Here is a 25,332-nt window from a genome sequence, read left to right on the forward strand (position 1 = left end):
TGTTCATTGTGTTCTGAGGCGGCTGCATGCGTGTGAACTCACTTGATGTGGTTGTCTGTCAGCTGTTTGATGATCTGACAGAAGATCTCGTCTTTCATTGGCTCCGCCTTCAGCGCACCCTCAAAGATCTGATCCGTGAGCTCGTTCACAGAACGCGTCCGCTTGGACGGATAATCGCCAGTGTATTTCATCAGAGGTGCAGACGGAGTCAAGGACGGTTAACTTTTAAAAATCAAATCCACAAGTGTTCAAAGTGAAGTATTTGAGAGAGTGAAGGATATCGATGAAGGCCATGCACGCCTCCTGCGAGAGCTCCTCGTGACTCACACATTTCTTCAGAAGAGCTTGTTTGATGGGTTCTCTCGTGCAGCTCCACAGTTTATCTTTCCCGCGGTTCTTAGTGATCATCACTCTGCTCAATGTGTGTTTGGGAGGAGGTCTGGAGGAACAGACGGGGTCAAACACAAGAGGGAAACATGAGTCTCCATTTGATTTGGTGGTATTACAATCCAGAGGTGTGAAGAGTTCCTGAAAACCATTCGTGATCTTAACACCACTTGAATATTTTACTCATTCTGAATGTAGACTCAAAGCAGCACTAGTCCTCAACACTTAAGGGCGGGGGTCCCATTTCCGAATTTTGCTTGGCCGGGTACCAAAACAACCTTGTACCCAATCAGTAGTAAGATGCAAAGTGCACAGGATGGACATTAGTCGAGCTGAGTGTTGACGAAAACAAAAGATGGGGGTAGGGGTTTCTCTGTTTTGGTGATTTGAACATCCACAACGGCTATGAGAAATCGGACATCCACAACGGCTTTGAGAAATCGGACATCCCGCCTTTAAGAGACATGTCGGTGAAAAACAAGAAACTGTTGATTTGTGAGGAGAGCGATCGCAAGTTAAACTAGACACAAATCAAGGTCAACACCATAGCCTACGTCCCTAACAGACCCCCCCCCCGAGTCTCAGTTAAGCTCAAGTGCTTATAAGGAAGACAATATCCTTCAAAAAAGTTTCTTCAGTAAAACGGATGAATACAATAAAAATGTGAAGTAGAAAATCACAAAAGTTAAATCCTGGAACTCACTGGACATTTTGGCTTATCGCCAACGGTGTCAACTACCTGAAAATGCATTCACATTAAGAAACCATGTTGACAACTTATGGCAAAATTGCACAAGATATAGTACCTTAAATGCCCTGTAAAATGGCAATATTGCTTCTTCTGTAGCAGAAATGAACTTTAAGTCATTTCATGTGTAGTGGAGTAAGAGCAACGCCAAGGTTGTTGAAACATATCTATAGGATGATGCAATGTATGTCGCATTGGATAAAAGCGTCTGGCAAATGCATACAAAGTAGCCAAAAAGATACTTAAGTTCAGTTATTGAATACATTTACTCCAATACTTTACACCACTGTTACAATCTAACATAGAAGAAATAGAGAACAAGAAATATTCATACAACATCTTAATTAACAAAAAAATTAAAAAGTGTCTGATGAGTCTTATTATTATTGAGATCTAAAAAGAATCACCAGCGAGTGAGAAATCCATAGACCTAAAAGAAAAATGTCTGGATGCATTACAGTAAAGAGAATACAATAGATGATTTATTTTTTTCCTTATTTCTAGAGTCTTTTTTCTCTACAAAAGTGTATTTTCTGCACTATAAAGTGTAAATGTGAGTTGAATTAACTGTCAAATTTCTTTTGATATCTGGGTTTCAGGGAATATAAAGTAAGCATGCAGGAATAGACGAATCACCTGACTAACTGAGAAATGAACTATATCAAACCTATATGATGGTAACTGATAAACAGGAAGAGGTGAATGACCTGAAGTAGTCGTAGGAGAACTCCTCTAGCGTGTATGGCTTGATCCTCTCTGAACTCTCCATCAGCGGAACGTGTGAAATCCGGACCGACTCCTGACGTTGGTCTGGTGTCATGGTAACCAAAGCCTGAAGGCACACAAGAGCGAGAGAAAACCAGACAGGTAGAGAAAATGAGAGAGAGCATGAATCATAAAAGAAGGGTTATTTTTAGATGCCGCAGATCTTTATTACCACAATGTCAGGGGAAGGTCTGATGATGGTGGGCAGCACGTAGACACAGTCAGCGGGAAAATCTCCTTTCTGTTTGGTTCTGTCGTTGGTTCCGTGGGCCCAGCCTGACGTCATGACCTGCTCGCCCGTGTCCTGATCCAAGAGAATCAGGTCACCTTTCACGAAGCTCAGGAACGTTGAGTCATCGCTGGCTGATCATACAGAAAGACAAAACACGCTTAACTTACTAGACCGGTAAGATTTCTTTGGTTAACCAACGCCACCATCCTCCAATGTCGAACCTGTGCTGGGATTATCCTGTAAGGCCACAACAAACTTGGATCTCTTCCTGAGACCCTCTAGGAAGGTGACCACCAGGTCTCGTATGTCCTCGGCGTTGTTGGAGGTGAAGGTGTATTCCTCCCCTTTCATGGTGGCCAGAGTGAAGCTTTGGGCCTGACGTTCTCCTCCTCTGACAGAACGAGAGAGGAAACATCTTCACCTTCATCTTCAAAGCTCAAGTCATGTCAAACATCTAACGAACCCCCGAACTGCCCACCTGCTGCTGGAAACACCGGTGATCTCCGGGAAAGAAAGTTCCAGAAGAACCTGCTCCTGTTCGTCCACAAAATAAACCCCCGTCCAGTTCACGGCTACTATCACGTCATTCTTGGGAAGACTGGGACCTACAGACAGAGAGACAGAAACACAACATCCTAATAAACATAAAAGCAACCAGTTGTGGTAGGAAACATTTCTGTTTGTGTCAAAACATCTACCTGAAAATTTAAAGGCTTCATAGAATCTTGAGAATAACAAAGGCCACTTGTAGCGAGCGAAATCCACCACTTCTTCTTTGACCTTCTGCGGGTCGAATCTCTTTTGAGTGTAGATGCCCTTGAAGACAAACAAACCTCAATGAATACATCACAAAGATTAAGTTTTCATTTCCGTTTAATAGTAATCTTTTCTTCACTTTTTTGATCAGAGTGCAGGAAGAAAAGATCATGATTGGCATCATTGATTTCTTAAGCACAAACTGTGAGGAACGACATATACGCCAACTTTTAATATCATGATAGCCGCGATGCAAACTGCAGATATCGTGATAATTTAAACACCAGTTTATGGAGTCACGATAACTGTAATATCAAATTTTGGGATCATGATAAATGGATTAGTAGATTCTGATATCGTGATCATTTAAATATTAACTTCTGATTTCACGATTGTTGGAACGTAAACTTCTAGTATTGTGACAGTTAAATTGTCGGCACCTGGCATCACCATCAGTGTTGGGTAGATGGGTAGTAATGAATTACTAGTTACTAATGACATATTCAATAATGTAATCAGATTACTGTAAAATGACTCTTTCCAAAAAGTATTGAATTACTTATTACTTTTTATATCCTATATCAACCTTGATTAGAACTGATTCAAGGACAGACATGAAATGACTCTTTTACATAAATAAAATAAATAATATAAAACAACATAAAGTAATATTTTTAATATTAATATTAACTGACCAAAGTATATAAAGTGGGAGAATTATGATTTTAAAGTTAGATTTAGAATTTTGATGTCAATTCCACTAATGCACACACATATACATACTGTATATTACACACAGCCTAATCACTTACTTACATTTTTCAAGGGGAAAGTAATTAAATTACAGTAACTAATTACTTAATAACAAGTTACATTCAACATTGATCAAGATAGATGGAATATCAACTTCTGATATCATGTTAACAGGAATATCAACCAATTTTCTGGCTAGCATGTTTTAGTTCAAATAAAAATGTAAAATATTTGACCTCTCTTTAAGTGTTCATATTTTCCTAATTTGTGTCAGGAGTTGTTGAATGAAAAAAAAACGAGTCCATGATTAAATTATGCTCGAAGCATTCTCATGTTTCATTCAAATTAATTTTCATTTAGTCCCTTATACACAGCACATATGCATAAGTTCAAAGATCATAATAAAAAGTGGGTATAAATCATTATTCTTACATTGTAGTTGGGATGTTTAAAACATTCCTAAATGACATTTCTTAATGGGAAAATTATCAAAATGTTCTTAGAACATATTTTTGTTGGCTGTTTGAGGTCGCATTGACATTCATACTCTTTTCCATTTCATTAAAAATGGTTAACAGTATATAATCTTTAAAATATCATTAACACTTATATTTCATTCTGAGAATACCTTATTGTTTATGTGAGTTCAACTTTATGACATTCTTGTTTTTTTCACCTTTTTGTGAGCAGCCATGATGAGCTGAGACCATCTCTCCACGGTTTTGGCCGTGCTGATTTCTCTGTCAGGGACGTAGGACGGAATGAGACTCAACAGACGTTCTACAAGAATCTCTGAGCCGTAGTCCACATAATACTGCTGAGATGCCAGCTCCGCCAGATCCTCCTCCTCCAGGAAAATAAAGACAGAGAGGAAAGATAGAGAGAAAGAAGCATGTGCAAAACAACATAACAAAGGTGTAGATAAACAGACAAAAGTGAGTGGGAGAAATGTAAAGAAAGAAGAATATATTCCCTCCTTAGAACTTGTGGCCAGTGAAAAACACAAACACATTTACACTGACATTCAAAAGATTACAATCAATTCACTAAAATTGTTGGTATGATCTCAAAAATATTTAGTCTGAAATGCTTAAATGTGTGAATTTATTCTTAAGAAATTAAATTTTGACTTGAATAATGAGGAAAATTGGCCAAATATAACAGATTTAATTGGTAATTTTTTAGTCACAGAAATATTGTGTTGATAGTTTTCTGTTATTCTGAAACATTTCATACATCTTACCCTATCGCATCGATACTCCCCGAACTTCACCCCTCGTACGATCTGCTGGTAGATGAGGTTTGTAGCTACGGCATCCCGGCCGGGTCGTGCCAGGGTGTGAAGATCTCTTTCCTGAAGAACAGCCTCCAGGGGGCGTTACGCTCCTGAGCGCCCTGCTCTTTAGCATACTGCTCACACTGAGACACAGCGTCCATCACGTGATCACTGCCGCTGCCCAGAGACGACACCTGTCACAACATACAGTGTGTTTCAGAACAAACACCATTGGGAGCGTGTGCCTCGGATATAATAAAAGAAATGAGAGGAGAATGGATCACACACACCTTGTCAAAGAGCGCGATGTAGAGAGAGAAACCGAAGCGATCTTGAAGGTTGATCTTGTCTGCCAAAGCGCTGCAGAGCTCCATGGCCGTGGTGGCCGAATCTGTCAACAGGGTCTTGGTGGTCCCGTCCATGAACGTCACTGGAAGCATTATCGGCTTCTTAGACTTGGTGGCCTTGGATAAACATTGTGAAGAGAGGAGGTTTAATACTGTACAAGTTTTGTTTTAGGGCTGGAGAGACACAAGTATCAGATTGGGGTCACTGTAAAGATGTCATATGTTTGAACTTAAAAACAGTTTCATAATATGCCTTTGACATTAATCAGTTTTATAAGACTTTGAAAATCTAGTTGCAAGTTCTAAAATTTTAAATCAGTTGAATATTATTTCAATCCAAGTGACGTTTTATTAGTTTGTCTTGATGTATATTTGTGTTGATCATGTACCTGAAGCTCCAGCCAGGAGGGAGGCTGTGTCCGGGTACCGTTGACAAACGTTCTCCTGAGTCTCTCTTCACAGTACGGAGCATAACCAGCTGGACCTTCATTCATAAAGTTCCTCAGATACTACACAAAGAAAAACTGTGAAAAACTGACCGCAGTGTCCACCCTTTGGGCAGTAATCATGTTTTTTTTATGTTTCGAAAAATGCTAACGCTTCATTTACTCACAGGCTCATCACTAATACAGAAAATTAAAACGCATCAAGAAGAGAAACACGCTCTTGAAAGTCATTTTGTAAACTATATTTTAGTTCAAATATGGTTTAAGAACAATCTACTAAGATTAGTGTACTAGTACTTGAACTTGTAAGTGTACTCCAGAACATCTTTAGACTTAAGTGGCCCCTTTTTAGATAATAAAAGCCTACTTTTAAGTGTATACTTTAAGTGTAACAGTTTACTTATAAATATTGAACTTGTTAACTATTGTTATATCTATTAGTACACTTAAAATAACACATCGAAGTATACATTAGTCTCAGAAAACTACTATACTATAGTGACTGTACATACCATACCATCCCACACTACACTAATACTACTACAAGTTTCCTTAAAGAATTCCTATTTATGAACTCATTTTTATTCTTTTAATCAGTTTAAGATTTGAAGTAAATTCTTATTATCACATTGTACAAAGGAAACACATTCGTAAAATTAGAAGTACTAAAACAGCACCCTTAAACCCATTTCAGTTTTTGGGAATGAGAACAGTTTACATGGAAGCAAAATTTCTCACCTTCACAAACTTCTCAGAGGGAGCGAAACAGCCCACACAAAGAGAAATGAGGATCCAGCCGCGGGCGTGACTGCTTTTAGACGGATTCTGTGTCAGCTGCTTACAAATCTGACAGTAGATCTCATCTCTGACCCAAACAAGAGTAAAACCATCAATCTTTCATCTTTATATCAAATATATACCAACGATTCTGAATGATGTGTTTGTGTTTTATGAGTGTCTCAGATCAGACCTCAGGCCTGGACGGAGGATGCCGTTTCCAATTATGAAGTGTAGCTTCTCCAGGTTAGACGTGGGCCTGTCCTCCAGCATGCTGTTCCCATGTACTGTATATTCACCGTCATTCAGACGCTTGGTAACCTGATCCAAAAGAATTAAAAATCAGGAGTCAAAGAAAGCCGAACAAGATAAGAGAAGTGATGTCTTGCCATCGCCATGGCAACACCATCACTTACCTCCTCAGTAATCTTGGATTTTTTCTTAAGGGTGAGCGACACCAGTTTGTGACGCACGCTGCTCTTCTTATGACTGTCTGGGTGAGTGTTCTGGAAGAGGTGGAAACATGGAGGAGTTTGTTAAGTTAAATGGAACAGCGATCTCATCACGCCTTGTGTGTAACGGTTAAACTCTCTCACCTCTCCGTCTCCCTGCAGAGCCTGAAGTTCTCTCTTGTAGGTTTTCTTGCCGAGCGTTTCGTAGATTTTGGTCATGACGGGGATCTTCTCGCTGCCGTCAGTGATGGCTGTGTGATATTTTGGTTCTGGAAGGTCACCCATGAACCTGAGAATCGTGATCCACACGGCCAGAGCAGCCTGGAGGAGGAGAAGAACCGAAACTCCATCGGAAAAAATATAAGCAGAACCACACAGAGTTTCATGTGTTTTGGGTTTTATCATAAATTATTTGAAGGGCCAATAAATTAGGTTGAGGTGTTTTTTTTTCACTATCAAATAGTATATTTTGCAGAGCGTGCAGTGCATTCTGGGATTTTGCATCTGAAAGCAGCGCAATGGGGGCTCAGAGATGACATATTTTTGTATACAAAACCCAGAAGCGAGTTTGCTTTTAGGACTTGGGGTCTATTAATTATTTTAATTGGTTTTTGTTAAATCGTGCGATATAAGGTCTGTGGTAAACAAAACCTCTAAATATTTCCCGCTTGTGATTTTTATTGCGTCTTAAAACGACGGTTGCTAACAAGTTGCTAAAAGCGCCAACTTCCTTTGGCGGGGACATAGACGTCATCGAGCATATATAAAGCAAAATAATCCAACATGGTCACAAATCTCCTCAAACATAGAAGCGGTTTCATTCACGCAGTAATTACTTACCAGGGAACACATATTTAATAAAATTTGAAAGAGTTTTCGGAGGCTTGTTGGTGGTGACGTTTCTACCGCTCGACCTTAAGTGTAATATGTTAATAGCACCATGTTAGCGTTCTACTTCTGCCGATTGTATTTCGGTTTCAAAAGTAACAAATGTGGTGTTCATTTGTAATGATTATCTTAATAGACAAAACGTGTTAACATCATAGACCTTTGTTAATCATAGAGCTTCTTTTTTGCGATCTTCCAAAAGTCTACGAGAAAAATGCCCAGGCTTTCGGTCGAGGGAACCAGCACGGTGCTAACTTCCGGGTCAGCCTACGAAAATAGGTCATCTCTGAGGTACAGGTTGAAAAGGTCGCAGGTCACATACCAGCTGATCTCCTTCATCCTCATGAAACAGCAAAGGTTGTTTGAGCGGCCGCCGTACGTAAGTGTGTGTGGTCGTGCCCTGGAAATACGTAGCGGAGAACTTGGCAAATTTGTACTCAGACAGGTCCTCCTCATCTTCCTCCGGGAGAGGAAGAGCTTCATCCAGATCCTCCTCCTCTAGTTCTCTGTGTGTTCTCTCCAGGTCCTGAAAAACATGCGGTGACACGCTCAAGACCTCAGTTGAAACAAAAGCAAACTCACCAACGCTTCGTCCTCACCTCAAATCCAGCCGGTGCTTGTCCCTCCTGACCAGGAAAAGAGTTGGTTGTGCCCAGGAAGCCAAACATCTTATCCACCATCTCAGAGTCATTGACGGGCTCGTGCCGAGCTCTCTCCATCTGATCTAACATTTCCTTCTTTCTCCTCGCCTCCTCCTTCTCTTTCTTCTCTAGCTCGGCGTCCTCTCGTGCCAGCTGTGCCAAACGCTCCTGGTGCATCTTCTCAGCCTCCTGTTTGGCCTTCCTGGCGCTCATCTGGTTCCTGAGCTTCTGTTCTTCTGCCAGACGCATCTTCTCCGCCTCTAGACGCCGTCGATACTAAGACGCACAGAGAAAACATCTCAATGCATTTTTGTTTGGTCGTCTAAACAGAATAAAAACAGACACATTCGAGGAACAAAACGGTTAAAAAGCAATCTTCACCTCTCCTTTGAGTCTCTTGAAAAGTCTGCGGGCGATCATGCCTCTGGTGTAGGCCTGGATGGTGATGACGGCCCAGAGTCGATGTCTGAAGGCCCGGCGCACCAGAAACCCTCGACAGTCGCCCTGAAACAGGGTAATTCTCTGTCTTGTGATGTGGTACGTGTGATAGAGTTTACGAGATCGATACAAGGCCTGCAGACGTGAGAATCCAGCGCGCATCTACGGGACAGAAGACAACCGGTTCAGAAACACAAATGAACGGTGTACAAACTTCTTGACATTTTTTAGACTTACCGCGCCATAATTCTTCCGACAGAAATAACCCCTCCATGTCTTCTGGATAAATATAGCCGACTTCTTCATTTTCAGAAAATTAGATCTGTGGGAAGAGAAGAATACACATATTTTTGTTTAAAACAGCAATATTATATCACGCAAACCGATGCAATGATGAACGTTTGAATGACTTCGTATGCAAAATTAACACCTCACCTGTCTTTAAAACCTCGCACCACTTTCTGAATGAGAATCACCTTGTCGGTTATGGCTTTATCTCTCTCAATTTCCAGAAGCATATCATGATGATCCTGCCAAAATACAGAGACATCCAAATAAAACAACAAGACTTGAGAAACTGTGTTATTTCTATAATACAGTAAAGAGTGGTGTCAGTTCCTACATACTGTTATAAAAATATAAGGATGAGCACAAATCTCAAAAAGGAAAATACAGAAATAAAGAATTATGGAAATATTGAAAAAAATACACAGGTGAAAAATAAATATAAAAAATAATTAAAAATTCATTGATGATGAATAAAACAAATAGAATAAGTATTAATAAATATTTAAACATATACAAATGATTGATAATTATTAAACGTACAGTTTATTATTATTATTATTAAATAAATACAATTATAAAATTGTATATAATTATTAACTATGTTATTAACAATAAAATCTAAAATAAATCCAAGGAATAAGGTAATGATAAGAAATTCTGGACTAAATTTGATGACGCAATTTTTTTTTTTTTTTATATCAAGTCATTCATGGCTTTTATGAATTTTCCTATCATTACATTTGACATTTTTAATATCATTTATATGCTGGTTTATATTTGCAAAGATTTTTATTTATTTATTAGATATTTGCAGGTTTGGGTCTCCACGTGTACTCTAGGAATTAAACCCAGAATCCAATGCTCTACCAACTGATCTTCAGGAACACTTGAGTTATCTCTAATTGTTTATTTTAGCACAGCAGGAAGACCAAATCGACCAATCAGCATTCAGAACTGAACCGATATGGAATGTTTTACAGTACAGTAATGTTCAGTTTAGTCATCTGATTGTTGTGAACAAGCCTCATATTGATCTCTATCTGTCATAATCCTTTAGTGTTTTCATGTCCTGTCAGCAGTCAGCGGGTACATGACACCATCCTCTCTTCCTTCCCATCGAGTGAGGTTTCCTGTTTCAGAGAGCTGGACGACATGATAAAGACCAAAACTCACACTGACTAGTTCCTGATCTCTGACCTTTGGCCGAGGGCTGCGTTTCCGGACCCGCAAAACAAACCTGAGCCAGTTTCAGTTTGACATGACTCCATAAAATGATCTGATATTTCCATGACTTAAGCGTGTGTCAATAAACAATGTGTTCTTGTATGTGCTCCTGCAGATGTTCTGTTAAGGTCTATTCCAGTAACCATTGAAAAGATAAAGCTGAGGTCCGATACCTTCAGGAATATTTTGGTCTTTCCCATCTGCCAGTCATCGTCTCGTCCCAGAACAGCTTCAGCAATCCGCTGACAGGTTCCTCTCAGATCCTCCTGAGAAACACATCACACACAACACGTGTAATCAACAAAGAATAATGTTAACATTTTAATCTGATTCAAGCTGTACAAAAAACTAATTCTAAACAAAAAATTGAATAGAAATTTAAATGCATTTCTACAGTTTCATAACACATAAGGTTAAACAAAAAATATACATCTATACAGCATATATAAATGTATAGGATACGTGGTATTATTGACATTGGTGATACAGTGAAAATAATCGTCTGCAAGTTTGTAATCGGCCTCTTAGTTTAATGATGACTGATGACAACTACATCAAAATTAAAACATTTCAAGAATAAAGTGTATATCCGAAATACATGTTACTTCATCTGAAAAATACAATAGTAGAACATTAGAACGTTTAGAAAGAGTGAGTTTCAAGATCTTCCACCTGTTTGTAAGCAGGTTTCACTCCCGGCATCAAAACACGGTATCTGTCGACAAACTCGACGAAAGTGTAACGGATGGGATATCCGGCCCGACGAATCCGGATGGTTTCCATCATTCCAGAATAGCGGAGCTGCCTCACACACAGCTCAAGATCAAAGAGCTGGAAGAAGATGAAAGTACGGTCAGATAACAAAATGTCCAACATTTGAAACGGCGCACATAACACATTACTTCACATTATTTCTCAGACACAGGTTGAACAGGTTGAACTCACCATGGGCTTCTTGTACTCATTGGGTTTGATGCAGCGGACGAAAAACGGCTGACAAACGCTCAGCGTGCGCATTAACAGCTCCAGAGAACGCTTGAACTGACTGCTGAGAGTCGGTGAACGCTTTCTGGTCTCCACCCCCTGAACATCAGGAAACACACACACACACGTTCAGGATGTTTGAAGTGTCTATTAAACGAATATATTTTCTCACTTTTTCCTCATTCAAATCTGCTGTTTTATATGTTTTGTCTATTTATTTCATAGATAAAAAAACTTTTTCTGAGGGGTCTGTGAGATCAGTTTTGTTGTGTTGTATACCACAAATAAACAAAAGGTCTTTTTTCCCAACTTACTTTAAAGGAATGCGTAGTTTGTGATTCGTTAATATTTAATGAAAACACAACAATAAAATAGTAGCCTATGTGAAATACTTTATAATAAAACTTTTATTGATAAACGAAATAAGACGGATAACCTACCTTATAACACAAATAAATAAAAGATCTTTGAATTTTCCACTTACTTTAATAATTTTTTGTTTCTGGTTTATATTTTATGAAACTCAAGCGGTGTTAGGCAAGTTACTCTGAAAAAGTAATGAATTACTAGTTACTAATTACTTTCTATATCCTAAATCAACCTAGATTCAAAGTGATCAAAGTGATTCAAGGATAGACATAAAATTGCCCTTTTCATTTATTAAAATAAATAATAAAAACTACATAAAGTAGTATAATATTAACTGACCAAAGTAACACAAATTTGAAAATTTTTCATTAAAGCATAGATATTAAAGTATAAATTATTAAATTATTACAGGTTAAATTATTGGAAAGATTTGAGTAATCCCTTACTTTACTTTTCAAGGCAAAAGTAATTAAATTACAGTAACTAATTACTTAGTAACTAGTCACACCCAACACTGATCACAACATCATTAAAGTAAAACAAAGATAAACTCACTTTCTTCGAAAGAAAAAATATCATTCATTTTGCGCTCTTGTCTCTGTCATCCTGTCAGTCATCGCGTTGTTTCAGATTATGTGGAGGTGAACTGATATTAACATTAATATATCAAATCTCTCATGCAACATTAAATAACTTAAAGATTTACAGAGATGAAATGATATCGCAATATTTATTCACTTTGACCTTTTTGTCCTCATTTTCCGTCGTTTATTTGGTCATGTGACTGTCACAGAGTGAGGGGTTGACATAATAAATTGATTGAATTAAATATATTTGTTGAACTCATTTAAAATGCTAGACAAAATGTAAATGAAATGTTTTGTATAACTGTATTTAATTAACACATTATATAATTACGTTTCCTAAAAAAACTTTAAATAATATTTTGGCACAATGGCGCCCCCCCCTTGTGCGGCGGCCCTATGTTCTGCATATACATTAAAAATTGTACATTTATCTATTTGGCAGATGCTTTTATCCAAAGCGACATTGCATTTTATTATACATTTGTTTCTGAAAAAATGGAAAACACTTTCTCATTGACATTTATCTAAATAATAATTATAATCAAATATTCGTTTAATGAGCTACTACAGTATTATTGAGAAAGTCTTCTGTTATTTTCAGCGTTGTTATTTTCAAACAATGAGTACGTAATTAGAAACATTTTTATTACAAATTTTTTTTAGTTGTTATTTATTTACTTCCTATTTATGTTGATCACAATTCATGTTATATTACAATAAATATAAATTGTGCTTTAAAAGACACTTTCAGATGTTTTAATTTATTTATTTTGTATAGCAGGGGCGTTATCTAAAATCTTAAATTAATATAAAACCCACAAACGTCTGTTCGAAGTAAAACTAGTGCTCATAATGGAACACATTAATACATTGAATACGATACACAGAAAGTGATGACAGAAGCTTCTGAGCTTCTAGCACAGTTTTAGCTGATAAATGAACCTGGTGTGTGAAGCCTGCACATAACCACATAAAATCTGCTCTCATATTTCACGACCACAGAGAAAGACAGAGGAAAAATATCTACTGTGACTCGATCCTTAATGTGTATCAAATAAAAGAAATGCGAAGTTTTGGCCTTCTAAACATCTTTTAGAGAGATGAGCTGGAGGCGTTACCATAGCGACGTCAGCTTGAAAGATCTGCTTGATGAATTTGTTCTTGGACGAGTGCACGAGCTGAATGATGTCGCCGTGAAGAGTGTCTCGGTTCTTCTCCAGAAACCCTGCGTGGACACCATGACCAAGAAGACATGTATGACCATACTCACTCATAATATTCTGCTCATCAAATACAACAGATAACTGTTTCTCCATCAATTCAAGTGATTATGTTAAGAACACAGACCTCTTGTCTCGTAGTACACCACACCCGCAAAGTGATGAATGCCAAACTGTGTTTCATAAGTGTTTTTAGGAGGAATATAGTTGGTGTTGAGTTTGTGTTGAGAGTTGAGTTTGTTCAGCATGGTGGTGTCTGTACCCTTCAACACAAGAAGTAAACACATTAACACACTATTTGAAGTACAATCAAATATTCATATAAATGCAATGTCAAATCAATTGTTATATAATAACCAAACACAGAAGTTCCTGACAGGCATTACCGTCCGATGAAATCGTCTACATGTGAAGCATTCGTCTCTCTCACCTTGGGAAACTTGCTCTCCTCATCTATGAGTGAGATGATGTTCATGGGCTTTATGGCGATCATGTCTAAAGCGTCCTGGTTGTCTGTGAACTCGATGTGCTGCCAGTTAATGTTCTCCAGGTTATATTCCTCCTGCTCCAGTTTGAAGACATGACGGACGAAGAACTGCTGCAGATTCTCGTTGGCAAAGTTGATGCAGAGCTGCTCGAAACTGGAGGAGAGGAAGAGTGGCATTATAACAAAACTGGACCGAACTCCATCCGTCAGGAAAATGTATTTTTGCGTCACACTATGAAGTTAACGCTTCTACACAAGCATGAGAACAGCGGGCGGGAGATGAAGTGTGTTTATTAAATAATCTTAGTTGACTTTCATTGCTCTGTCTCAACAAACACAGACACTGGAAATGTACCTCTGGATAACATCGACCTGTGACGTTATTAAAAACCTTAATGTGTTTGCGACCATTCAGACTCAACATGAGATTTAAAAGTAATGGAAAATTTAAAAAAATAATAAAAGATCGAATGAATGCAAGTATAAAAAAGGAATACGTCAAATATTGTTCAGATCAGTAAAAACAGGATTATAAAGATAACTGTACACACTCTCCATAAAGAACCTTTAACATCTGTCAAATCTTTCGGTTTTAAAAAAGGTTCATTGTGATGTAAGAAAGAAATGGTTCATTAAAGAACCTTTGGCAGGATGGTTCTTTGTGGAACCAAAATTACTTAATCTATGGCATCACTGTGAAGAACCTCTTAAGTACCTTTAGATTTAGGGTATTTTGGATTTTTTTTTGATGGCAACTTTTTATAAACATAATGACTTTATTACTATATAAACTGTATATTCTGTCCCCTAAACACATAAATCCTATACCCAAACCCTTTCAGAAAAATGTCTTTATATCTCTATTTTGTGTTAGAATAAAATCTAAATTAATTAAAACAAATTAATTGATACATTCTATTATTTATTATGAAATATTATTGATTATTTAAGATATAATTAGTTATTAAATAAGCTACATTTGATTAAAGTGCTTAATTTTCCTTTTTAGAATCCACAATATATAGACCAGTAAGAAGAAAATATAAGTTACCCTTGGATCCTAAAACCAGTTTTAAGTAGCATGGGAACATTTTAAGTAAAAAAAAGAAATGCATTGTAAAGGTCAAAATTAACAATTTTTCTTTTATGCCATTAGGATATTCATTAGGATCTTAAGAAAAGATCATGTTCCCTGAAGACATTTTGTAAATTTCCTACCTTAAATATATAAAAACTTTATTTGTGTGAGTGGATGTCCTGTCACAGTGCCCCTGATTGACAACTTCAATGGCAATTTTCTCAATATTTTGAATTTTGCACACTAACAGATTCCTGAGTTTTAAACGGTTGTATCTCAGCCAGATATCGTATTATTCTAACAATTTTATTTAATCTAATTTAGTCACCTTTCAGATTATGTAAAAATATCAATTACTAAAAAGTGACCCATAAGACTGCTTTTGTTGTCCATGGTCACATAAAATGTAACTTTGGGTTTCAATTTCAATGTTTTTTATAATTTTTCTAAAACAATTATTACTATTTCAGTACTAGCATTTCAAATGTCAGGATTTTGAATCATACCTGTGGTTGTGTGTCATGTAAGAGATTGAAGACTGTTGTGGTGTTTTACCTGTTAACAGTGAAGTTCTCAAAGCCGAATATGTCCAGCAGGCCGATGGATCTTCTGACAGTTTTCAGCTCCAGGGACGGATGTTTAAAAATGGCTGCATTGATTTTCTCAACAATCCACACAAACAAGCGGCCGTATATTCCCTAAATGACAGACGCACATCTGATGTCATATATCTTTATTATCACACCGGACACGCAACAGAGATGACTTCAGTGTTTACCTTTACAAACGCATCTCGCACATCCAGAGCCTGTTCTATACTGAGAGGAGTGGACACAGTCTCTCCACGAGTTATTATTGTTCGACTGGTCAGACAATTCATCAAATCCTTAAAGTCCACCTGTAAAAAATAAAGGACCCTCGATGATCACATTGATCTTACCGAAGATTATTACATTTACAAACATTTTACAAAAATTATAGAACTGTCCATCATCAAATGCTTTATCAGTTAATAAATGTAACAGAAATATGTCATATTGTGTACATGTGAACGCATCATGTTTTTAAATGTTTGTATATGATGTGTTTTAATAAACATTTCTACTTTTTGTGCCCTTGAGTGAATACAGAAGAGTTTTTATGTCAGAACAAACATCCAGAATGAACTTAAACGGACTTAAAACTATTTAATAAAAATTATGGATGCACCGATATATCAATTTTGACTGATAACGATAATCAATAATTCTTTAACAATGGAAGCCGATAACCGATATATTGGTCGATAAACAGTACCTAAATATTAATATAACATTTCCTGAGACTGAAATTTCTTTTTTCTCCTGAAAATCATCTACCTAGCCTACTTTTCACTAATTCAAGAATCTTTAATGTTTCCGGTATATTGTTTATTTAATAAACAAATTATAGATGTTCTCCCAGAAAGGTTTTCTCAATAGCCACAAGTCTAACAGGTCTCAAGACATGCAGTCTGATACTAACAATATGCTTTATTATGCCGATTATTTATTGTGCGTCACTGGTCAATATAAATAAACTAAATCAAAAAAGGTGGAATAGCATGTTATCGTTTTGGTCACAAGAGGGCGCTCAAACCTACTGAACTGATGTCGCACCTAAATACACTTAGGCCTTGTTTCACAAACATGGCTTAGTTTACGCCAGGACTATGCCTTAGTTGAATTAAGATATTTATTTGGCTAATATAAAATCATTACTGGTGTGCATCTTGAGACAAAACAATAGCACTGACATATATTAAGACAATTCTGGTCAAGTTATTCAGACATTTTAGTCTGGGTCTAGATTTGATCCTCGTCTTTGTAACCGGGCCTAAAACACAAAAAAATGTAAACTCATATTACCTTGATTTCTTAAGGTGGAATAGAATTAAATTTACACAATCAAGCTGATTTGTCTTCAAAGTGCAACAACAATAGCCAAAAGTGTGAGTTGCCAGATAAAATGAATAATAATAATAATAAAATGAGTCCAGATGTGATGCCGTGAGAGATGTATTTATACAATATTTGCTTTTACAGCACGGCAGAAAATATTGGGTGCATGATGGCACAACATAAAGGTATTTTTTGGACAAAATGATTTGTTAAAAAAAACTACAGGCCTTGAACACGAATGTCCAATATACAAAAGATGCGTACTGTCCTAAAAAAAGCTGACAATAAATAAAGCAAAATTTTGAGTAGAGATTTATCAGTTATTTCTGTTTTGTTGTCCTTTTCTTGTTTTTGACTACACCAGTCAATCTCTTGGGTCTCACTCAATAAGCTCACGTGTTTTGTGTTACCTTTTTGCTAAAACTCAACGAATGGTTGAATGCTGAGCTTTAGTCTAAACAACAAGCACAACGAGCCTACACAAGACATGCATACAAAACCTTTAAATTATCTTTAACAACATGTTTGACAAACAGCAGAGATTTATTCTTTTCACATTTTTTCAATTACAATCTCCCTTATTTGATTTAACCAAAGATCAATTTCATCACAGTGTTCCTTTTACTTTATTTCTTTTTGCATTTATCGTTATTTTAAACAGAACGGACCTACAAACCATTTTTTAGGTAATAACCCGTTAGTGAAGAATGACTGGATGAGACTCATACCTCCAACAAAACAGCCGCTGTGGTCAGATCTGAGCTGCGGACCAACTCACAGGCGTCCAAATTATCATACGTGCGAGCTGTGAAACAAACACATTACGATTTGAACACCCGTCAGAGCAACAAAATTTTGCATTGAGCACATGACAAGAATCGGTTGGGAAATGAAACCTGGACGTGCATGTAAACTCACCCTCATAGTTCAGGTTACCCATGTGCAGAATGGCAGCGAGGAGCTTGGAGATCTCCCAGTTCTCTTTGTCTGTGAACATGAGGACCTTCATGGCCGATCGGATGTTTGAGTATTCCTTCTGATCATCACGACCGTCACAAACCGTACAGTTTCCCTGAGATCAGACGGCAAGAAGTTGATATTGGCTAAATCCGTACTTTACAGGATATATACTCCTAGAAATGTAGAGTAAATCCAAACTCACTGTAGTAAGATAGGTGTAATCCGTGGCTTTACCCAAACCCAGTTTCTTCTTCTGGTCTTCAGTCATTCCCTTCAACATGCAGTAGAAAACGTGGTAGTTCCTCTCATCACGAGCCTACAAGAGTTGAAAAGAACAAGACGCTGTTTTTATACCCGTGGCTTGAATGCAGTAGAATGAATGTGTTTTAAAGGCCTTCACACCTGTCGACACACTCTGGATTTCTCTAGAAGGTACTGCTCAATCTTTGCTCCCTCTATAGCTCCTCTTTTGTTGAAGTGGATGTCGATGTACTTTCCAAAGCGACTGGAGTTGTCGTTTCGGACGGTCTTGGCATTCCCAAAGGCTGATGGGTAAAGCCATCATATTAGTCCAGCAAAGACATTGGTCCTGGATTCAGTATGTTTTAGACGGAGATGTGATTGTGTTACCTTCTAAGATGGGGTTGGCCTCCAGTACCTGCTGTTCAATCCAGGAGTGTTGTCCGCTGATGGCGGCCAAAAACTGTAGAATCAGTTTAGTGCTTTCTGTTTTTCCAGCTCCGGACTCGCCACTGACGGGAAAATGCACGGACAAATCTGTCAATATTCTTGATGTTGCACATTACATTTTCATTTAGTCATTTAGCAGACGCTTTTATCCAAAGAGACTTTAAAGTTGGGTAAACAGTGAAAGCAATTGGGTCAACATAAGGACAACAAAAAGCATAAGTGCAATAAAAACACAAAGCCTACTATAGTGTACAGAGCTAAGTTTTATTAAAACAAAATTATATATATAGATAGAGTAGAAAAGATATAGAAATCAGACCTGATCGGTAAGGTTCTGACGGAAGACATGTGTTTTCAGCAGATTCTTAAAGATGGCCACACAATCTGCTCATTCACATGCTTTTTTATTCACGTTTTAATAGATGCATATTTATAATCTCATCTCTAGAGATCCATCTGTGTCACAATTAAATGTAGATTATTCTTTAACACTAATTCACACCACATCCATGCAGCAGACGGATGGATGGACAGACGTCACGACAGGTCCGCACCTTATGATACAGCACTGATCTTTGTTGTTGCGTTGCATGTTGAAGTAACAGTTGTCAGCGATGGCGAAGATGTGTGGAGGCATCTCTCCAAACTTCTTGTTGGTGTAGAGGCGAATCTGATCTGCTGTATAGATGGGCAGAAGCTGATAGGGGTTCACCGCCACTAAGATCGACCCTGTGTACGTCTACAGATAAAGGAGAAAAAACACGGATGAGAACTTGAGCAGAAATGATTTGTACAGATGGACTAATGGATGAATGTGATGAAACATCTTCTCTGGGATCCAATTCAAAATTCTGTCATTCACATATTAAACTAAAAGTGTTAAACGTGCATGTTAATTGAAATCAATTTAAATATAGGCCTAAATGTTTTATAAAAATTCAAACAAAAATTCAAAGTATAAACACTAATATAATGTTTTTTTAAAATAACATTTAAAAGATTAAAATGCTAAAATTATTAACAGGAAATAAAAACCAATATAACAACACATAACAACTTAAAATATAAGAAAATGACTAAAGGGAATACCAAAAGGACTAAAAAACTAATCTAAACATAAATATGAATAATAAAATTAATAATAAAACTACAACAAAATTGAAAAAATGAAACTATAACAAGTCCTATATTAAATTGTAAACTTTTTAATTAAAGTAGCATAAATAGTAAAAAAACATTCTGTCAACATTTCTTCTCCTCATGTGTTTATAAATCTTTATGTTACTCTTTATTCAGTGGAACACAAAAGAAGATATCTTGAGAAATGTCTCAGTAGTTTTGTGTTCGTACAACAGAAGTCAATGGGGTCCCAAATTCTTAAACAGATTGTTCACCCACAAAAACAATTTCTGTCATTACTTACTCACCCTCGTGTCATTTTAAATCATTTAGTCATTTTTATGACGTTCTTCAGCAGAACACAAAAGAAGATATTTTGAAGAATGTTGTTAAAGGCCCCCATTCACTTGCAATGGTTTTGTGTCCATTCAATTTGCTGGGTTAGAAACTGTCTTCAAAATATCTTCTTTTGTGTTCTGCAAAAAAAAAGAAAGTCATGCAGGTTTGGAATGACTCGTGAGTGAATAAATAATGAAAAAATAAGTTTGGGATGAACTAACCCAATAAAAAACTGAAAGTCACTGATATTTCTGCATTTTACAGGGTGTTTAACATACTTCAGGAGTATTACTGACACGAGGCTTGTGAGAAGCAAAAACACTTTAGAAGATGACACAACATGCAGATATGAACAGACACGATGACAGTAAATGGCACATGAACATCTTGCGGTTACAGTGGTGATGTATTGATGTCGTAAGCTCAGACCTGACAGCCATGTTGAAATGAAGCACCGTAATGAAAACACACTCGTTCAGAGTGAGCCAATGAACAGCCAGCAGTCATGCGCATGACATGATGTCTGAACACTTACCCGACCACCACAGTTAGTCTTAAGACCCAGAAAAGAGCAGAGAGAATATAACCAGAGCGGATAACACATGACCGTTATTAAAAACAGAACAATACAGAACTCGAGAACAACCAAAAACTTTTCTAATGGCAAACTACTATTGAGAACAAATAACTTACTATTATAAACATGAACTTTTTCCATAAAGTTTTTTTTGGTAAATGTAGAAAAAATAATGTATTCATAACATTTACTTGTAACAAAGTAACAAAGCATGAATGAAAGACATCAGCGGTTTAGTGAGACTCACATAGATGAGATGTTCTCTATAGCGGATGAGAAGGTTCCGGAGGATGCCAGCTTCATTCAGATCACCCAGACGAATCATGTCTTCCACCCCATGGATGGAGGTCGGGTGCATTGGTTTGATGTTGGTGGCATTTTGGGGGGAAATCCAGTGTTCCTGAGATGAAAAAATCCAGATTCACAACGTTCGCACTTGTGTGTTCATGTGAATAACTTTTAACAAAGCCTGTAAATCAATAAACCAACTGTTTAACTATTCCAAAAAAGTGTAACACTTTAGCCCAGATTACCAACACAACAGCACAAATGATAATCAATAACTCACATTTCCTTCATCATCCACGACTTGAATCTGTCCAGAATCACAGAGCTTCACCACGGCTCCGATCGGGACCTCAAACTCTCGACCGGTCTTCGGATCCAGCCAAACATAGTCGCCCTAAAACACATTCAGACCCTCTGTAAACACTGCAGGGGGCGGAACGTTCACGTCTGACCACATCACATGATCCAAAAATCATTGAAAGACCCCATGAAATCAAAGATGTCTGATATCATCCAAGTCCTCTACAGTCTATGTACTCCTTAATATTGATAGAATCAACATTCAGCATAGCAATATGTTTAAAATGTTTTTCTATGGGGTCGAACCTTTCAATACATCAAAAATTTTAAATTTTATTTTTCTGTAAAATTATAGGAAACGAGGATATAAAGTTCCAAATTGTTCTTGTAAATGTCTTGTCTTGTTCTGTAATTTCATAGTTTTTGACTGTATTTCACAAATCTTGATAAAAACAGCAGCTGGGATGCTTTCCCTGTAAAACTACACTTTCCCCTATTTTTCTCAATTTGCGGTCTTCTTTTGTAATTTTACGGTAACTGCCCATATTTTTTAAAATACATAAAAAATCTGTAAAAAACACTTAAAATTTCGCTTTTTGACATTTTACGTGGAAAATCTGTAAAAAATAAGTTTTTCTGTTATTTTTTACAGATTTTCCACGGGGTTCCATATATATATATATATATAAAATATCTTACTATTATATACCTACATGTGTAATGACTTTTTTATAAGTTTATGTAAATGTAGAACAATAAGATGTATTCATAACATAACATTTACTTTGTAAATAAAATCATTAAATTTTTTGTTTTTTGTCATTTTACTGAAAATGTGTAAAAAATAACAAAAAAATCTGTAAAATTACTTTTTAATTTAATTTACAGTGCAGAGGAGACACCATGATGTCATCCATGAATGTGTAGATGGTATAGATTTGTTTTTTTACTTCCGAGCTTCAAACCACGAAAGACCCTCAAAGCAATAAAACGAAATCTTTACTCTTTAAAATTTATGTAGATTTAATATGCAAACATTTCAAGTATAGATTTCACACTGGACAACTCCAGTATCTCTCAAAAACCAAAAGTAATTGTGTAAAATATGCAAGATATGTATAAAAATATGTGTTTCGTTTATTATCGTTTCGTACAATTTATAAGCTTTTGTGCCTGTGGGGACCTCAATTTTGGTCCTCACATTGACACGATTCCACATGAGTTGGTGTGCATCGAGGTAAAGGTCCCAACTAACACACATACACACAAAAGCCCACAAAATCCTGATTGAAAAACACGAACACATACACACAGATACCCACAAATCCTGATTGAAAACACACACACATACACTCACATACCCACAAAATCCTGATTGAAAAACACACACACATACCCACAAAATCCTGATTTAAACACACGCACACACACACACAAACACACACACACACACCTACACATACACACACATACCCACAAAATCCTGATTGAAAAACACACACGCCTGCACGCACAAACAATAAAAAATGTGATATATGCATGCATGAAAGGGTTAAATGTTAACCAACCACCCTCATCACACAACCAATAATTCAATTCAGTCGTCCAGAGATCATCCTTAAGACAATTCCAGAGAAAGGTTGAAGAAAACACATCCCTGTGTATAAAAGCTATCATACCGGTAAGAGAGTGGTGTGTTTGACCACGGTGTTGACATTCCGTAGTAAAGCCCACTTCGCTTCATCTTTGTCGTAGAGTTCAACGTAATCCCGCCGTTTGTACATCCTCCACAACTTTAATCCATTCAAACCGCAAAACTCCCTGAGAGACCCTGCACCTCCTCAGAAAGCCACACATTCAGATGATCACTTCCACCGCACCAGATATGTCCAGAAGATTCCAAGCCGTCTGCTTCACGTCCTCAAACACACAAACACAAGCGTCCCCACAAGGGACCTGAATCTTCAGACCAGCTTCCTTCGGTCACAGGAAACCAAATCTACATCACCTCTCTGATCTCAGCCGCTCTGATCTCAGTGTTTTATTGTTGTCTGGTTACTGATGTTCCTGCGTCTCCACTGTCTCCTTCAGCTCGTGTACACTAAGGGTTGGTGGAGAGATGATGTGCAGGTGTGGAAGCTCATCCCTGGATAATATGGAGCTTTTTAATTAACTAAATATCCTCTAAGGCAAATCAATCCAGGTAAAGGAACCCAACACCGTTTGGCCACAGCTGTCACGTCTGAGAAGGTCGAATCGCCGGCCGGCCCCACAGATACAATCCTAGCAACGCCGAGCATGTAAATAATTCAAACCAAGACAACAAATGTGTCTTCTGCTCCGTCTTTCATAAGGAAAACGCACATCCTCATAGAGGCATTAAGCAGACACTTTTATCCAAAATGACTTACAACAGTGAGGAAAACAATTCATCTAAGTGACTCACTGCAAACAGAGTAATGAGAAGTAAAACGAGAATGAAGATGGCGCTCTTTGAGGACTTTTTTGCATTATGATTTCATGTCATTGCAAAGGCCACGATTATCATAGTTTTTTTTATATCATTTTAGAAAAAAGTAGTGCTTCATTTTACTTCATCTTTTTAAAGCATAAACATATTTTCTTTATATCGGATACATTAACTCCAATATTGTACTGACAGGTGAATATTAATGCTCATCCATCCATCACTTCACCAAAGCTGCTTGTCTTTGAGATTTAATGCACATCCCTCCAGATATTACTGTGACTTCATTCATGTATTTGTCTCTTTATATCAATCCATGATTAGCACTCATGCAGTGGGAACATGTGACATTAGTCATGCTATCAGTGAGTCAGTTTAAAGAGAGCACATGTGAGTTAGACAGCAGCCTGCAGGTAAATTATTCAGTAAGAGTGACGCTTGTGTTAGTTATAGACATGCATTATCCTCACAAACAATACTACAGCACTACAGTTACTACTGAAGGTGTCAGGAAGATGAAAATACATGGATGCTGTTTAACAAAACGCTCCTTCAACCTTATCAGTCAGAAATATGTTTAGTGCACTTAACAGATGAAGCACATAAAGTGGACAAGAATTTCAGTCTAGACCCACCAAAAAGACAAAAAAATGTATTCCCTCTCATGTGGTTGTAAGTGTGTATCGGACTCATTCCTTTGTGAAACACAAAAAAAGATATTTTAAAGAAATGTCTCGGTGGTTTTGTGTCCGTACACCGGAAGTCGATAGAGTTCAGTGTTGTTTGGCTATTGACATTCTTCAAAATATCTTCTTTTGTGTTCTGGAATGACATTAGGATGAGTAAACGATGACAGAATTTTCATTTTTGTGTGAACAATCCCTTTAAACCCGCGGTGAGCTCAAGACTTTATTAAATGTCGCCCCCTGCTGGTGGTCACATGTTTTATCTTTGACTTACATTTTCTGAAGTAAATATTTGTTGAGTTTTCTGGAGGTTTTAAAAACCATAGGCTTGCATTGAAAGGAGTGCATTTAAGTCTGAACACTAGACAATAATAATAAATGACCTTTTTGACCCTCAACTATCAGGTCATCCACCAAAACTGGAAACTAAATCGCGTTCATCCTGCCGTCAGGTTTAAATCATGTTCTGCATTGGTGTTAATTAGCATTTAAATGGCAAAATTAGCTGAAGGTCAACCAAAGTGAGACAGATCATTTATCTACAGCTACAGCTGCTACTTCACGACAACAGTCAATAAAACACAGTCACTGAACAGTGTTATTGCCAATTTAACCACGTTTGCATTTAAACCGTTAATCATTCTCATCACATGAAGCTTTGATGTGTTTTGATCACATTCTCAAACTGTTTTCATAAAACAAAACTATTCAATTGTCATGTTTATAGAAAAACAACACACGCTGTGTCCTGTCAGAATGAGCATGTTAGACTCATTACTGCGCATGACTGAACTCACAGCGGCAGGGTTCGTGTTCTCATGACTCCTCCTACTTTTTTCTTTCT

At 37.2% G+C, this 25,332-nt stretch overlaps 1 protein-coding gene across 1 annotated transcript in view; it reads right to left on the reverse strand.

Annotated features, from left to right (window-relative positions):
• The window catches only part of myo7aa (myosin VIIAa), a 35,824-nt gene that overhangs the window by 5,388 nt on the left and 5,104 nt on the right, over positions 1–25,332 (reverse strand). The window contains 37 exon segments of the mRNA XM_056766341.1: positions 43–196; positions 282–439; positions 1,843–1,967; positions 2,073–2,263; positions 2,354–2,523; positions 2,611–2,737; positions 2,831–2,948; positions 4,318–4,488; positions 4,885–4,961; positions 4,964–5,111; positions 5,208–5,381; positions 5,654–5,773; positions 6,449–6,575; positions 6,681–6,808; positions 6,904–6,993; positions 7,084–7,260; positions 8,150–8,353; positions 8,427–8,744; positions 8,850–9,068; positions 9,144–9,228; positions 9,342–9,436; positions 10,592–10,684; positions 11,091–11,249; positions 11,364–11,501; positions 13,477–13,583; positions 13,706–13,841; positions 14,009–14,219; positions 15,699–15,841; positions 15,922–16,041; positions 17,791–17,867; positions 17,981–18,134; positions 18,225–18,338; positions 18,425–18,567; positions 18,653–18,774; positions 19,267–19,451; positions 20,995–21,147; positions 21,316–21,429. Of these exon segments, the coding sequence (XP_056622319.1) occupies positions 43–196; positions 282–439; positions 1,843–1,967; positions 2,073–2,263; positions 2,354–2,523; positions 2,611–2,737; positions 2,831–2,948; positions 4,318–4,488; positions 4,885–4,961; positions 4,964–5,111; positions 5,208–5,381; positions 5,654–5,773; positions 6,449–6,575; positions 6,681–6,808; positions 6,904–6,993; positions 7,084–7,260; positions 8,150–8,353; positions 8,427–8,744; positions 8,850–9,068; positions 9,144–9,228; positions 9,342–9,436; positions 10,592–10,684; positions 11,091–11,249; positions 11,364–11,501; positions 13,477–13,583; positions 13,706–13,841; positions 14,009–14,219; positions 15,699–15,841; positions 15,922–16,041; positions 17,791–17,867; positions 17,981–18,134; positions 18,225–18,338; positions 18,425–18,567; positions 18,653–18,774; positions 19,267–19,451; positions 20,995–21,147; positions 21,316–21,429 (5,345 nt within the window).

This window comes from Triplophysa dalaica, chromosome 14 (genome assembly GCF_015846415.1).
Source record: "Triplophysa dalaica isolate WHDGS20190420 chromosome 14, ASM1584641v1, whole genome shotgun sequence".
Taxonomy (NCBI): Eukaryota; Metazoa; Chordata; class Actinopteri; order Cypriniformes; family Nemacheilidae; genus Triplophysa; species Triplophysa dalaica.